This window comes from Podarcis raffonei, chromosome 1, assembly GCF_027172205.1.
Source record: "Podarcis raffonei isolate rPodRaf1 chromosome 1, rPodRaf1.pri, whole genome shotgun sequence".
Lineage (NCBI taxonomy): Eukaryota > Metazoa > Chordata > Lepidosauria > Squamata > Lacertidae > Podarcis > Podarcis raffonei.
Window position 1 is genome coordinate 23,310,586 of NC_070602.1, and position 16,979 is coordinate 23,327,564.

Consider the following 16,979-nt stretch of genomic DNA (forward strand, 5'->3'; position numbering starts at 1 on the left):
AAAGTTTATTAAGCCTTATGAATGTTAGAAGAGTCCTTCTGGATCAGATCAATGGCCTATCAAGTCCAACATCCTGTATCTCACGGTGGTCAGTCTGGTGCTTGGGGGAAGTTCACAGGAAGAACATTAGAGCAACAGCCTGCTCCCAGTTCCTTTGTAACTGATGATCAGAAACATATTGCCTCTGATCCTGAGGGTAATATATAGCTATCATGACTACTAGCCATTGGTACCCCTATGTCTAATCTCCTTTTAAAGCTATCAAAGTTGGTGGCCATCACCACGTTTTGTGGCTGCAAATTCTGTAGTTTGTGTGCAGTTTGTGCCATGACCCTCCAGCAGGTAGAGAGAAGAAGAAAACACAGGAAGTAGAATGGCTGTGCAGATGGTGTCATCATCAGAGAGGGCTGCAACCTCCCATACATCCTTGCCCAACTTATCAGTGTGTCTTACTGAGGCTGAATGAAGCTAGGGGTGCTACTAAATGATGTATTAAGTGTATTAAGTTTAATCAGAGCTCTAAAGCAAGGTTTAGGGGCATCCCAGGGTTCATTTTATGACTGGTTAACAGTTACCAGATACAGCAATGAACCAAGCGTGAAGGGCATCTTATTCTGTGCCTGCCACCCATCCTATTATGAGTGATTCTAGGTATTATAACGTGTGCCCATGACAACAGCAGTAGCGTGGGCAGGGCCTGTTTTTAATAAGAATACTAAAAATGTTGTTGTTAATGATGATGATAGTAGTAGTAGTAATAATAATAATAATGATAATAGTAATAATGCAATACTACTATGTAAATAGGGATGCGGGTGGCGCTGTGGGTAAAACCTCAGTGCCTAGAACATGCTGATCGTAAGGTCGGCGGTTCGAATCCCGGTGGCGGGTGAGCTCCCGTCGTTCGGTCCCAGCTCCTGCCCACCTAGCAGTTCGAAAGCACTCTTAAGTGCCAGTAGATAAATAGGGACCGCTTTATAGCGGGAAGGTAAACGGCGTTTCCGTGTGCTGCGCTGGTGCTGGCTCGCCAGCTGCAGCTTCGTCACGCTGGCCACGTGACCCAGAAGTGTCTTCAGACGGTGCCGGCTCACGGCCTCTAGAGCGAGATCAGCACGCAACCCTAGAGTCGGGCACGACTGGCCCGTACGGGCAGGGGTACCTTTACCTTTACCTTTACTATGTAAATAATATTTTTCCCAGTTCCCAGTAATTTCACATTTCTGTGCACAACTTTTAATTCAGAGAACATATGTTTGGGATTTTGTTTTAAATTAATAATGTTCCCCAAAATAAAATACCCTGTCCTCATTCAGTAGGTATCTGGGAAATACATAGTTAAATCAATTGCTCGCCTCTAAATTTTAAAAGTTGGTTTCAGTCATATCTGAGTCTACGAATTGTATTTTGATTAAGTAAAAAGTGGATTACAGTTGTTGCCGTTGCTGATAGAATCAGTAGACTCAGAAGCAGCCTTTTTCATCTTAAACACATTTTGAAGCTATTTCCCCATTCTGTATTTGCAAAATGTTCTGCTTATCTGAGTTTCCAGAGTGCTGATTTGAGCAGTGTGGTGATAGTTTCCTTTTACACCTAATTTCAGCATGATATCTATGTGCACACAATTGCAGTAATATGTTTAAACCTTCAAACTTCTGCAGCTTGCTTGATGTCGGCACAGAATCTAATCATGTTTGGCCAGTGCTTTTCTGATGAGCTTGATGCACTCTTGGCTAAAAATATTTTTTAGTAGTGATTATCCTGGAGAGCAGTGTGCATTTTGACCTGCAATGAACCAGAGAAGTTATACCATTCCAGTGGAAAGTACTGTATATAATTTTCAAATGACATCACTTGTTAGTTGTTTCCGTTTCCTTGCTTCTTACTAAGTCAGGTAGAGGGCAGTTGTAACATTGCTTTTTCTGCCTTGAGTTTAGAACTGATGACTTAAAAAAAATAAATGTAAGAACTCAGTTATTAAAAAGTAAAACACAATTAACAACAACAACAACAATTTATTATTTGTACCCCGCCCATCTGGCTGGGTTTCCCCAGCCACTCTGGGCGGCTTCCAACAAAGATTAAAAATACATTAAACTGTCACACATTAAAAACTTCCCTGAACAGGGCTGCCTTCAGATGTCTTCTAAATGTTAGGTAGTTGTTTATCTCTTTGCCATCTGATGGGAGGGCGTTCCACAGGGCAGGCACCACTACTGAGAAGGCCCTCTGCCTGGTTCCTTGTAGCTTTGCTTCTTGCAATGAGGGAACCGCCAGAAGGCCCTTGCCGCTGGACCTCAGCGTCCGGGCAGAACGATGGGGGTGGAGACGCCCCTTCAGGTACACTGGGCCTGGCTGTGGAATATATAAGAAGAGAACTTTCCTGCATCACATGAATTAATAATCACCAGTAAAGGTAAAGGAACCCTGGATAGTTAAGTCAGTCAAATTTGACTTTGGGGTGTGGCGCTCATCTCCGCTTTCAGTGCTGAAATGCTTTTGCATACCTGTGCTTAATGAAAATTGGGATGGCTCAGGGTTATATGGTGGCAGTAGCAACAAGTAGTCTGTCTCAATATGCAGTTATTGCACCTTCTCTGCCAGGTCAGTCAAGATTCAGAACCAGTTGTGCAGTGGTTGGTACACCAACCGAATCCTTATTACTGACTACACACACTTATAATGGATTGTGTCTGATTTGTGCATAGCAAATAATAAACCATCTTTATGGACTACAACAGCTCATGTTTCTCACCCATTAATGCTCCTGCCTGGACTGCCCAGCTGGAAGCAACTGAGATCTGTGCTAGCCAGCCGAGCCTCCACAAGAGGTTATTTACCTTCAGCTTCATTTTCTTCCTCACTGACGTTTGGCACAGCATTGTTCATGTATCAAGGAAGTAATTAATAGAGCTGTTTCCAGGAAATGTGTGCTGACTGATGTAATAGTTATTGGTTGATAAAATGGACTACGGAAGGTCCCTTCTGTTTCCTGTGGATTACTGTAATTGCATCATTGCACAAGGAATTAGCTGTGGTGGTGTCTTACAGAGTTTTTTGTTTTTTTGCACCATTTTAACAGCAGCCAGACAAAGAAAGGAAATAGTTTCATTCTGTATATAGAACACATTGCTTAAAAAATGGATTTAGACATTTCACCGAAAGGAAATTTTGAGTTTATTCAGATTCAAAACCAGGAAGCCATTTTCCAGCTTAGGATAGATGTGAAGAAATGAGGATTTCTACTACTTTAAAAACCAGATCACTAGGGATGACAGCAGTGTTGATGCCACTATGCAACATTGCACCCCTATAGAAAGAGACGGATAGTATTTGCTTTTAACTGGCGCAATTATAACATCATCCATATAATCATTCCTCACCATTTTGTCACTATACTTTACAGTCATACCTTGGAAGTCAAACAGAATCCATTCCGGAAGTCCGTTTGACTTCCAAAACATTCGAAAACCAAAGTGTGGCTTCTGATTGGCTGCAGGAAGCTCCTGCCGCCAATCGGAAGGCACGGAACCCGCGTTGGACATTTGGCTTCCCAAAGAACGTTCGAAAACTGGAACGCTCATTTCTGGGTTTCGATTGTTCAGGAGCAGATTTGTTTGGGAGCCAAGGTGTTTGAGATCCAAGGTATGACTGTATTTCCAAAACAAGAGGGAAATAATTCCCTTTTCCTGAGCTGACACTGGCAGTATTCACATTCATAAAGTGTAAAATGTTCCATAAATATGTGTAGTCATTGCATTTTCTTCCGGCGTGCATCCCTGCCTTGATTTCCCTCTCGTCCCTCTCTGTTGTTTCCCTTGTGTCTGTTTTTAGATTGTAAACCCCTTGGAGGAGGGTATCCATCATCTCATTCTGTGGAAGTCATTCATGGAAAGACTTCTTTTTTTAAGCTTGGTCTCTCAGATCCGCCAAGTGGAGCCAATCATTTTCATGCCACAAGTGACTCAGTAGGGCAGACATCCACTCACAATTAAACAAGTGCTTTGAAGTGATCTGAACCATAGTGTGAAAAGACTTTAATCAGCATAAAATGCAGTGTTTTTTATATGATATATGGGCTGTCTATCCCGTTGGTAGATAAAGTACACATAGCACTGAACTCTGTATATGAAGAGCTGTACAGTAAGCTAAATAGTCACTTTTAAAGCCTTAAATGACAAATGCCTTGCATTGTTTCCTACAGCGATTCTGGACGGGGCAGCAGTTTGTTAGACAGAGCCATTGCCGACAGGCGACAACTTAGTACAATTACTTTGCCAGACTTCAGTGACCCTGAAACAGGTGAGGATTACTGTCTACAACAATAAAGTGTCAGAAACGATATGTGTTGTCTGCTAGATGCCTTAATCTAAAACCTATCAAAGCAATTGAGGCAAGATAAGAAATTTGCTGCGGTATATTTATTTATTTTATGTTTAGTTTTGTATTCCACACACACACATATATTAAATTTATACATATGCAATAACAGTTCAGGCACATACTCTAGAGTTGTGTGTTAGCCCTCTCCTGTGTTAAATGCTTAACATAAATATCCATGTATACTAAGGGCCAAAAGTTCATAATCCAAACTTTGCGCCTTGGGCTACAATCCTCTGCATTGTTACTGAAGAGTAATTCCTATTGCAGGGGTGACTAATTCCAATCCCTATCAGCCCAGACCAGACATGTGTAGTCCAGCCTCACATGTAGAGCCAAAAGCACAGAATTCCTTGGGGCATAGTATCAAGTAAACACAGGGCTGGATGGTACAGACGTCTTCACACATTTGTTTTTAGGCATATATTTCAGTGTATGATATAAAAAGGGTGAATGTGGGAAGCAGATGTTTGAAAATCATATCTATCCCACAAGTACACTCATGATGGAACCAGCTACATTAGCTCATGAAGTCTTTAAGTTCAGGCAGAGCCCTGTTTTGTTTTTGTTTTTCACCTGTAAGCCCTTCTACACACCTAAAGATGTTTTTGCTGCATTATGTAAACAATATTGAAGAACAAAGTTTTAATGTTTTTAAAATATAAAGTAATGTAAGTAGTTCCACTCATCATAAGTAGGTTTCCTGCATGACTTCTAATTCGTTTATTTTTAGTTTACTGGCTCATTGAAAGCATACTTCAGTTTAGGGATGGCCACATAATGTAATGGGGACACATTTAACTAAAAAATATATTTTTCAACATGCCAAGTCATTAGCCTATCATTGAAAACAGGGCAAAATTAAATTGCATAATTTATCCATATTGGTCCTTACTATATCTCTGTGCAGTCTCTTTATTATGCCCGTTTGTTTTCATTAGCATATAAAACCACTTTAGATCTTCAGAAGCCATACAGTGTTGCCATAACAGATAAGAGTAAAGTTTCCATATTAAAGAGAAAATTTCTAAATGAAGACCCAATCTACTATCTGTCTCTGGTTTTCTTTTTCTTTCCAATTGGGTATTGGCAGTGAGGTGCATTTCCCAGTCTTCACGTCGAAATTGAAATGTTTTGTGTTGTTATTTACATGAGTTGCTATTTAGGCAGGCTTCAGTGCTAAAAGTTCACAAGCTCTTTGCAGGCAATATAGTGCCTATCTATACACAGTGGTGGAATCTGGCCACACTAGCTGGGCCCATCTCTTGCCGCTCTGGACCTCTGTGATATTAAAGCAATGATTTCACGTTCAGTTATGGACCTTTGCACATTCCCCCCTATTCGATGTCCAATGTCCAAATTCAGGCAAGTTTGGAAGCTGGGACTGGGAGAATGGCAGGGTTGGTAGAGGGAGGAATTGCACAGTATAAGATGAAAGAGCTACAGGGACTGGTCAGAACTGGACCTTCAGCATACAACAGAGTTACAGCCCCTCCCCAAGGGGAGAGGGTGGGCTCTGAATTTGCTGTGAGCAAACATATCCTTATCTGGCATTTAGAGGTAGGAGTGGAAGATAACCCTATCTGAAATGATGAAGAACTGCAGCCAGTTAGTGTAGAGACAATACTGCACTAGATGGACCAGTAGTCTGACTCTGTGTAAGGTAAATTTCTATGTTCCCCCAGGCCAGAGGATAGTAGACCATGCGTTAAAAGTTAGCATGGCCTTCACTTTTTTCTTTGCAATCTTTTAAACTGGTCCAGATTCCTCCCACCCACCTTATAACCATGCCCCTCACTTATTTTCAGAGTCAGAAGTACTTTTCTGGATCTAGGTACAACAAAGCCAGATCATAGTTTAGAGGCAAGTTTAAACTACAAGCATCGATGGGCCTTATTCTGACTTTTTTTTTTTTTTTGACTATGGGCTGCTAATCTGGTTTTAGGACAGAACTGAAGATTAAGTTTGATTTGTTTTCAACCTACCTATGCTCATGTGTCAAAGGCTGCTTTGATAGTGGCTCTGGCCAGCTGCCCACCTGGAACAAACTCCTGCTTGTGCTTGTTTTAGCAAGCTAGCCATTCTTTAAGCACTTTGCTTCCGGTCTTCACTGAGGCTTCAGGGACCTCCCAAAACGGAGGTTCAAATGTAAAAGTTGATCCTTGACGGCTTGCTCCATCCATGCATGAACTGCAAAATAGCCACTTCTCCTGCTGCTTCATTCATTGTTTTACCGAAGAGCCAAAAGAAAAAAAGAAAAAAGTGAAGTATGAGAGTTTGTAACTAGATCAGAGCTGATAGACAATTTACCAGTTGTTTCATAGATCTCTTCTTTAAAACAATCACCTGTGACTTCAATCTACAAAATGTTATCCGGCAGAGCTGTTTTCAGTGGTGCACAGCCCAGCATACCCAGGCTGTCTCCACCCACTCATTTTCTACCAGCTCTGACAAGTTTTCCCACCGCCTTTTCAAGCAAAATGGCTCATCTAGAGCAAGAGGGAGTCTAGTTCCACTACAGAATTTGAATTATAGGGAGGATTTGGGGAGTTACTTTGAAGCGACTCTTTATTTCAAGGCCTTTCCTGGCTTATTTACATAAAAGGGGATAATCCTTTATATGCCTCTGTAAATTCTCGGGAGAAAGAACTGGATTTAATAAAAATAAATACACACATTGCCTTCAATATTGTCAAGGGAGGGTGTGAGCAACAAATTCTCGAGTCGCACCTGAGCACATGGACCAGGATGCTTTGCCAGTGAAATGACACCAGGACTGCCGTCCTTTCATGGAACAGGGTGATGAAGCGGACCTTCTGTCTCCTGTCGTTCAAGGATTTATTTATTTTTTAAATGAAGTTCAGAATCACTTACCTAGACAGTTGGTGTTTTATTTCTAACTTGGACAAGCATTTGGCAGCTTCAGGCACTCAGGTTTTAGGACACAGTGGGCAACATGGTGCTCTGCAAATGTTGGACTATGACACCAGTCATCCCTGAGCATTGCCACACTAGGTGGGGCTGATGGGAGTTGGAGTCCGAAGCATCTGCAAGACACCACCTTGGCTACCCCCGTTTCAGAAAATAATTTTTGCCATCTGTATTCCTATTGGACGTGCCAAATAGCTTGCCTTACAAATGTTTCCATTATATCAGTTTTCCTTTCCAAAATAACTTGACTTGATTGAAACTGGTTTTGCTAAATCTCAGTAAACATTTTAAAAATTTCTTTTTCATGCAAGGAAAGTGACCTTTTTGCAGTGCTTGTAGGAAAATATATTTTGTGTGGTAAACTGTTGCTTCCTTTTTAGCGGTGGTTAAATGAGCTATACATTATTAGGATTATTCTTTTCTTTTCATGGCATCCATTAATCCATTCAAAACCTATTCCTGGCATTTTCTTTATATTTTTCTCTTTCACTTTTTAGCTTCTGATTCCTCCACATCTTCACCTCTCTCAAGAACAGAATCTCCTCTCCACCTGTTTATGTCTCCTCAATCTCCTCACCCTCATCCCAAATCCGATACCTTTGTCTGGCCCTATGCAACCAATCCATACTGTGACCTCGTTCCTGGGCCCTGCGAAGCGCCACTCTGTAAACTGATTTCCTCTTTCTGATAGGCGTGCTAGTTTGCTCTGTTTGTGCTTCTGATAATCTCCATAACTGCTAAGCATCCATTGCCCGTAAATGTTGTTGAACATCAAGGTAATCGGTATTAGTGCAATCTACCTGTTTGGATTATATGATGATGAATATTATTTTTAAAAAAATCATTAGGCATTTGAAACTGTCAGAGTTTTAGGCTGCAATACTCCATGTTTCTTCAAGTAAGCAGTGATGGTTTCAAGTGGGCATGCTCTTAAATCAGTCTCCTCACTCCAATACCCTTGGAAGGCTCATGAAATGTTACATCGAGGGACCACCAGGGGGCTCCATTGCCTCCCTGAGAGCACCGACTAAGTGCTGCCATAAGGCATTTTAGCAATATTGCGATGGGTCAGTGGCACAGCTGTTCCAAGAGTCTGTTGCACAAGGATTGGTACCCATTGTCGATGCAGTGCTGTGGAGCGAGGATTAACGCTGGGGGTGTACCAGGATGTGGAAGATTTCCATGTCTTGGCTGTGAGCCAGGAGAAGAAAGAAGAAGCGATGGGGTTGCCTTTTTAACTCCCCAACTTACCTCACAGCTCTGGATCTGAAGCCTCAAGCTGGAGAAAACCTGGCCCCTCTTAGGGCATGGCAACTCTTGGTCTACATGCCTGTGCCTCCACATCATGTGTGATGGAGCACTCGGAAAACACGCTGTTAGTATTATAAGTATGCGCCCAAATTTGTCAGTACAGTGGTACCTCGGGTTACATACACTTCAGGTTACATTCGCTTCAGGTTACAGACTCCACTAATCCAGAAATATTACCTCAGGTTAAGAACTTTGCTTCAGGATGAGAACAGAAATCATGCTCCGGCGGCGTGGCAGTAGCAGGAGGCCCCATTAGCTAAAGTGGTACTTCAGGTTAAGAACAGTTTCAGGTTAAGAACGGACCTCCGGAACGAATTAAGTACTTAACCTGAGGGACCACTGTACTATACGGATTCTTGAGTGGTAGGAACTCAGCTCCTACTTCTCCTTTTGTACTATAGGTGCAACATTTTTTATTTTTTACTGGATTTTGTTCTCATCCATGCAATTTTGAAATGCTAGGACCTTTATTTGACAGAATTAAATATAATTGGCAACAATTTTCATTCCTAGACGCTAGCTTCAAGACAGGAAAGGTTTCTTTTGCACTGTGGTGGTTGTTGGGTTTTTTGTTTTTTTTTGGCTATCGTAAATTGGCTTAATCTGTTCGTTTCGTAGGAGTAGAGTGAGTAAATCGTTGTCTCTGGCACAGAATTAGATGACAGGTGCTGGAAAATAAGTAGCAAAGGAGTGCAAATTAATCAGGTCACCATGTGGTTGGATCCTATTCAAGATGCTGTTTGAAAGGATAGCACTTGTGCTTTCATATTGATGTTAATTCTGCTCCCACTTGTTTTGTCGTGGCTTTTCTGTGATCCTGGTTCTTCAATGGGACATTAAAAAAAAGATCACCCCTCCCTCAGAGCCCTACTGCGCCTTACAGAAAGTGAGGCCATAGCTAAGGTGATACAATTCTGGGCTCTGCTACTTTGGGCTGCAGGCCAGGCAGTCAAGTAGTGCATCTGAAAGGATGCTGTGCTAAACGTTTCTGTTTTGGTGTGTTAGTTTACTACCTGAAGTAAGGTGGGGTTTCTTCATGAGGGAGCATACGAAAAAATGTCTTTGCTGTCTGAAATGGTGCTGCCCAGAAAATTGCTGTGAGGTGTAGTTTGTAATTTGGTCTTTGTCTACTGGTCTCTGATGGATCTGTGTCAGAATTCATTTTGCAGTGGTTGGAATCACGTGCTGTCTGCACTTACGGGTGCTGATAGGAACTTTTGGGGATTTATTCCCCCCCCCCCCGAAAAAACGCTTTAAAAATTCAGGACTGGTTATTACTTTAGATGCTAGCTAACAGCTGGGGAAGTGTGATAGACAATATCCTTTTCTAAACAGAGCCTCTACAGAGCATAGCCCACGTAGCATTAAATTGTTGTTGTTGAAGCCGCGAACTTATTTAGCTTTCCATAGGGATGGAGGACCAGTCATGAGATGCTGCAGAAATGAAAGCACAAAAGCTGGCTGTGATTTTTCTACCTCCAGCGAGAGCTGCAATATCTTATGGGAGGGGGAATATAGTTATGTGACAGTTTTGTAGGAGCCTCAATTATTTGACCTCAGAGCAGTTGTTTATGCACTTTCATTCCCCCATTGAATCCATATGGATAGAATTGGTCCAAACCCTCTGTAGCTTTCTTGCTCTCAATATGTATACTCTGTTGTTTTTCTATATTCAGTTTGATTGTTAACATGACATGAAAGGGATTTATTTAACAAGAACTTTCTCCAAATTCTTACCTGAAATTCATCATGATTTTAAACTTCTTATTTCGAAATGCTCACTGTCCTTTGGAAAAACAAGAAAACGAGCTTACAGTTTGAAGGTTATCAGAAGTGTATTTTGCTTTTTTTGTGCAGTTCTGTTTTATAGCTGTTATCCTTCATGATTTTAATTTGTGGTTTGATCTGTTGTTTAAAGGCAACCCTCCAGATGCTTACTTTCATGGTTTTTTCTCCCTTTTTTCAGTTTGTAAGTAGTATTTACTATACAGGTCTATTTTTAAACTTCTAAAGGCTTAGTAATAACACCTTCCCTCCACCACAGAATGTAAATGTGTGTCCATTCGTCATGGAGGTTTGACATTGTGCAAAGCGAGGCTGCTGCTCCTTAGCCATTCAAGTCACCCCTGAGGCTGCAATCCTGTGAGATCTGAATGCCCTCAGCTAGGACTAGAGTTCTGTTATTAAAGAGGCAGTATTAATTTCTGGAGGGCTGCAAATAAAGGTTCTTGGGAGCAGGGGCTGACTTTATAAAATCCATTGGATAAGTCCGTAATCCACCATATTTATGATTTCTCCAGATCAGTTAGTTCATTTTCTAGTCTCTGGAAGGAATAAGGGGTGGAACTTGTAATAAAAAGATTTTAAAAGAAAATAAAGCAAGGTTAACCTATTCTTTAAAAAAAAAGCCCTTTTTAAAAATTTATTTAGGATACGTTGTTGGCATTCTTACGCCTAATACTGTATTGTTATTTATTAGCCATTTATGTGGTCTTGGCACCATTCTAAATGATATTGATGGCAGTGTACGATCAATTAGCAAAAAGCTCATGATACTTGTTTCATGTACCAACCCTATGGAACAAAGAAAGTTTTGTTTGTTGATGGAAGCCCCAGGCTCCTCTTTGTTGATGTACACCATCCATTTTGGAAAACGTTGAGAAGCCTTTTAACATATTGGAGGTGGGGGATGAGTTATTGCAGTTGCTAATAAAGGGTGATATACAATGTTCATCATACTCAGACTAGATCCATTGAAATCAGTGGACACCATTGATGTCAAGGTTCTTACTCTTAGTATGACTATCATTGGGTATCGCCCACCGTCTTGTGGGATTAGCCCAGGGACAGCCAGTGCGGTATTACCTACAGATATTGTGGACTATAACACCCATCAGCCCAGACCATTGATGATGCTGACTGGTCTAATGGGCTTTGTAGTCCAAGCATCTGAAGGGCACAAACTTGGCTACCCCTAGATTAGACGTACACATACGTGTTTTATTTGGTCCTACAGAATGTACCGTCTCTTCATCTAGAGAGAGTTTTACTCGCACCGGCATACAGATCTCTGCATGTATCACAGTTTGGCACTCTTACATGCTCTGGCACCTGCTTTTTTTGTGTGTGCATGTGAAATCGGGTTGTGTTTTTACCTTGCATGATTTTGCTCATTTCCTTTCCTTTAATTAAGACATTGTTCTCATGAAATTTGATTGAAAAGCAACTTTCCATTTTGCAGCAAGGAGAGGGGTGAGCCTCTGAAGGATTTGCATTATGTCAAGTATTTACCATTTCATCATTCACTTGGCAATCCTAAAGATAAACACAGGGGAAGTAGCAACATGCTCATCATATTAAGAAGGGGATTCCCCCCCATCCCATAAACGTTCAAGTAGAAAAGCAATACAGAATTGTCTTCTTTTGGTTTGTTCCCCCCCCCCCTTGTGCTGGAGTCAGCCAATTTATCAGCTGTTCAGAAACAAAAGGCCTTCTCAAAGTAAACACTAGCAAGAAATGCTGGGAAATTTAATAATCATCTTGTCACAATGACAGGCTTCCTTTGTCGATGGTTCAAATAGTGGCAGGTGTCCCTTGTTGAAATAAAGCACTATAAAATTAAGCCGTTTAAACAAAGCACTGGTTCATCCCAGTGAATGAAATCGTAGCTCAGTTACTTTCGTTAAGTTTATAATGACTCCTGGAGCGGGTATAGGGTGAAGTGGTACACAAATAGCTATGCAGCGTAATAAGAAGCGAGGCAGCAAATTTGGTGGCTGAAGCCACAGCTGAATATTGGATTTTTGCTATTTTCAGAGAGTTAAGCCCTGACCATGAAAAGGGTGTTCTAGTTAAACAAGCAAGCCATAGTTGATAGCAGAAAATCTCCAGTTGGCGATTGACTAGAAAAACATAAATGGGAGGTATTGGAACAGTTGTTGTGATAGATGTGTGTATGGAGATTAGATGTTTGCCTTATCCCTACCATCTCCCACATAGGCCTCATTTTCACTGAGGTGCTAAGCCCATATCAGGGTGATGTTGGTTCGCTGCAGTTGGGGCTCACTTGACTTGAATGCTGCTTTATAGGGGCCATAATCCTAGATGCCAGGGATAATATATGTACTAAATCAGGTATCAAAGCTGGTTTGGGGGGAAGACCTGGTTAGTCTTCACCACATTTATATGTGCCAAAACGTATGAATGTCCTCTCATAGCAGTCCCCTTTTCAATAATGAGAATGCAATATCTTGAATTCATGGTGCCCATGGCATTTCCAGTCATAAGAAAATAAAAGAGCTCTCTTGGATCACACCAAAGGCCCATTTGCTGCAGCATCCTGTTCTCACTGTGGCCAATCAGATGCCCATGGGAAGCCCATAAGCAAGATTCAAGTGCAATCTCCCCACCTGGAATTTCCAGCAATTGGTATTCAGAGGCATACAGTCGTACCTTGGTTCTTGAACGCCTTGGTACTTGCACATTTTGGCTCCCGAACACCGCAAACCCAGAAGTGAGTGTTCCGGTTTGCGAACGTTTTTTGGAAGCTTCCACAGCTTCCAATTGAGTGCAGGAAGCTCCTGCAGCCAACCGGAAGCCGCACCTTGGTTTTCAAACCGTTTTGGGAGTCGAACAGACTCCTGGAACGGATTAAGTTCGAGAACCAAGGTACGACTGTACAGACTCTTAACAACGGAGGCAGAACGTAGCCATTGTGGCTTGAGATCTAACGACAGCCTTCTCCTGCATTGATTTGTCTAGTTCTCTTTTAAAGCTGTTCCTTTTGGAGCTTCTGTGGGGCAAGCAGTTCAGCAGATGACATTTACCCTTTCTGCATGCCAGGGAAAGTTTCAGTCGATTAAGTTCTGCTTGTCACACAAGTCTTAAAGCCCCAGGAGCTCTTGCCAGACTTAAGACGCCGATAACTTTATGTGTGAACAAGAAGTTACAATGTAAACACCTGACATTATTCGGGGTACATTTTAGCAGCTCTGTTCCAAAATTGCCATCAAGGAAATATTAGAAGGTGATTAGATGAGTGTGCCAGTTTATTTGTAGCTTGACAAAGAAGGCATTCGTCTCTCTGCTTCTCCTTGCAAACATTTCTGATGCTTCAGTCTTCGTTTATATTCTTCGGTGACCTCCGCTTTTGTCAAGTGTGCATTTAAGTCTTGGAACATCATGTTTGATTGGTACCACGTTAGAGAGCTGCAGTGAGTGTCCCACATGTTTAGGAACTACAGCAGAACTGATATGTGAAGATACCTAGTATTATGGCAGGAGCCACTTGTTTATTTGTACATGCATATCAAATAGAAATTGGCTAACAGCAATAAACCGTAACATATAGAAAAATATCAAGGAAAAGAATAATCTGTTGGTTAGATTCCCCCCTCCCCCCTTAGATTTATCAACTCCATTTTGGACGAAGTGCTCATTCTGTTCACTTCCCCAGCTGCTAATATTGGTGATTAAGTGAACTTTATAGTCTTTGCAGCTTAATTGGTTTCTGTTCAGGGAAATGTTGAGATCATTCTGCATTTCTTCGCTTATTTTAGTCTCTCTATTATTATCCTTAAAATAGTATTCTAATTACCCCTCCAGGGAGGTGGGGTGTTCAGTGATAACTAGCAGTGAAGGGTAAGTAGTAAGAGTTACATCATACAAGCATCATCCCCAAACCTCTTTGAGTCTTACAGCTTGTATGTGTGTGCGTGGAACTTGTATACCTGCTGTCGGTTGTCGAAAGCTTTGTGTTTCACGAGTGGCTGCTCCAATCTCATCTGTCATTTCCGCTAGTAATGTCATAGGCTTTTAATGCAGGTTCACTAACACTAACATCCTTATAATCGGGGAAGGGGGAGCCTGGCAAACGTAGATGTTTTAAGGTTTCGCAACACCTTTACATGCAGAGAGTTAAAAAGCAGAACAGCAAGCAGCTGAAGCCCAGGCTTTCTCTTTCTGTCTACTGATGCAAGCTGTGTCTATTATTTCCGCAGGTTCGATCCATGCGACGTCGATAGCAGCCTCTAGAGTGGAGCAGGCACTGTCTGAAGTTGCCTCGTCTTTGCAGAGCAGTGCTCCGAAGCAAGGTCCTCTGCATCCTTGGATGACTCTGGCTCAAATCTGGCTTCATGCAGGTAATAGGGCACAGCTGCTGCTTTCTTTTTTCCTGCTCATTAGCTACAGGAATCTGTAGTCATTGCCTTCAGCGGGGCAGAATGTTTTTATTGTATGTCAGCTAAAAGCACAGCTTTTAAGGACACTTATTCGGAATGTGGCATTTCGTTACATTTCAAGACAAGAACATGGTATGCTTAATTTATGAAACAGTAGTCTAGGGGAGGATGGCATTTAGTATTTAACAACCTTGTCAGGAGGTTGAGTTCCCCACCCCACCCCCGCCTCCCCCTTCCCATCCGCTGCTCGGGTTGTGTTAAGTCATGGAAATTTAAAGTGCCTCATTGAAAATTAAGAGTGACGTTGTTTTGGTGAACTTTAATCTGGGCAGCTCAAACCATGAATTTCAGGCAAAAAAGATAAAATGCCATCTGCAATTGTATGCTTTTCAGACTGCAAAAGATAATAGCAAGCTAAAACTAATTTCGGGAGGGGGGTGGAGAATCTGAAATACATTTTTTATGTAGAATAATAACATTGTAGAGTTGGAAGGGACCACAAGGGTCATCTAGTCCAACCTCCTGCAATGAAGGAATCTTCTTGCCTAACGTGGGGCTCGAACCCAAGTCCCTGAAATTAAGAGCCTCATGCTCTTCTGACTTGAGGTGTCAATAACAAACTCATGTAAATGTGCTTTAATAGAGTAAAAGAGGTTGACTGAACCTTCTGGTGTTAAAGCTCAGATACGTGAGGTATATTGAGATATCGACATTACAGAGTTATGGAGTAACGTTTAAGGCAGTTTGACCCACAAATGAGGTGGCAAGCTATTATCAGAGACTATAATGTACCTATTTCAAGAAACGATGCTGTTTTTGAAATACAGGTTAGAAGTAAAATCACTTTTCCCCAAAACAAATCAGCTGAAGACCCATATGATGTATCTGTTAACTGCGCTGTATTGTCTTAGACAGCAAGTTAGAGGAATCAGATCCACAGATTATTTTCCCAAATGAGATGTTGTCTGCAAATACAGAAACTAGAATGCTGGTTACTCACTCATTCATGGAACCCATCTTGCGCTAATCTTCATCATAAGGTTGTTCTGAGGGGTGGGGTGGGGTGGGGCAGGGCATGTACACCGTCCTGAGTGCATTAGTAGGATACAAAGATGAGAAACTTGCAGCCTTGTACCCAGCGTTGCTCCAGAATGCTGAGAAAGCAAAAACTCAGTGCCGTATTGCAAAGTTCGGTCTGCCATCTTGATTGAAAATGGCACCCAATGATGTCCATACCTGCTCCTTGATCTCAGAAACCATCATGCAAAAATTTCATTAAGAAGTGTCCAAAATGCATAGAAAACAGACAGGCAGACAAATACCGTTCCAAAATATTTAGTAGTGGGAGTAGCAGGATGATAAAAACAAGAATAGGGAATCTCAGCTACCAGTTTCCCAGTAAGGGCATATAGGTTTGCAACTGTATATTGTCATCCTATGTATATTAATCAGAAACGAATCACACTGAGTTCAGTGGGGCGTGCTCCCAGGTACGTAAGGTTAGGACAGAAGCCTTTGTCTGCTTCCTAAAACGATAAATAAAGAGAGGAAGAATGCTGCAGGGAAGAAAAGAATGTACTTGACCTCAGATCTGAACTGAGCCTTGAGGTTGGAAATATAAAGGTGTATGGTGTGACTTTTTATGCTATATAAAAGGGACAGATAAATGGGAGCAATTTATGGTACTGAGTTACATAACAGTTTGATTTGTTTAAACTTTGTTATGTTGTAAAACATCTTGTTGTTAATTATGTTTTATCAGGCCAAATAAATTAGATGCTTACCTACTAATTCCAGACATAGTGCAAAACAGTCACAATGTGTATGATACGTGTTTGGGTCTTCCACCCTACTTTCCAACTTGAAAGCTCCTTTTTAATTGGAGCAGTAATGTGGGAGGTGTATTATTTACACATTTCCCATATTTAAATATTCCAAATTCTGTTTGTTCCCCCTTGAATTAGAATGATTGTGTTTAGGTTTTTTAAAAAAAACAAAGGTAACTCCTAAATCCATAGTTGAGCAATACCTTTGTTAGAACCAACCAAAAAGTCACAAGAGTCTTACGGCAGCTTAAGTTTCACTTTTTTGTTTTGTTCTTCAGTCCTCTGTAAGACCAAACTTGTCTAATACCTTTTCTGTGCTGACTTCTTCCAACTAGTGGAGGTTGTTGGGTATGCC

General features: G+C 41.4%; 1 protein-coding gene across 5 annotated transcripts in view; it reads left to right on the forward strand.

Annotated features, from left to right (window-relative positions):
• The window catches only part of TTC7B (tetratricopeptide repeat domain 7B), a 109,799-nt gene that overhangs the window by 71,725 nt on the left and 21,095 nt on the right, over nucleotides 1-16,979 (forward strand). For 2 of the 5 annotated variants that reach the window (XM_053376963.1, XM_053376973.1), the window contains 3 exons: nucleotides 4,202-4,299; nucleotides 7,806-7,973; nucleotides 14,619-14,759. In XM_053376963.1, the coding sequence (XP_053232938.1) occupies nucleotides 4,202-4,299; nucleotides 7,806-7,973; nucleotides 14,619-14,759 (407 nt within the window). Of the gene's footprint in view, nucleotides 1-4,201; nucleotides 4,300-7,805; nucleotides 7,974-10,537; nucleotides 10,612-14,618; nucleotides 14,760-16,979 lie in introns of those variants that run through there. The other 3 variants (XM_053376982.1, XM_053376993.1, XM_053377000.1) reach the window with 2 other exon arrangements.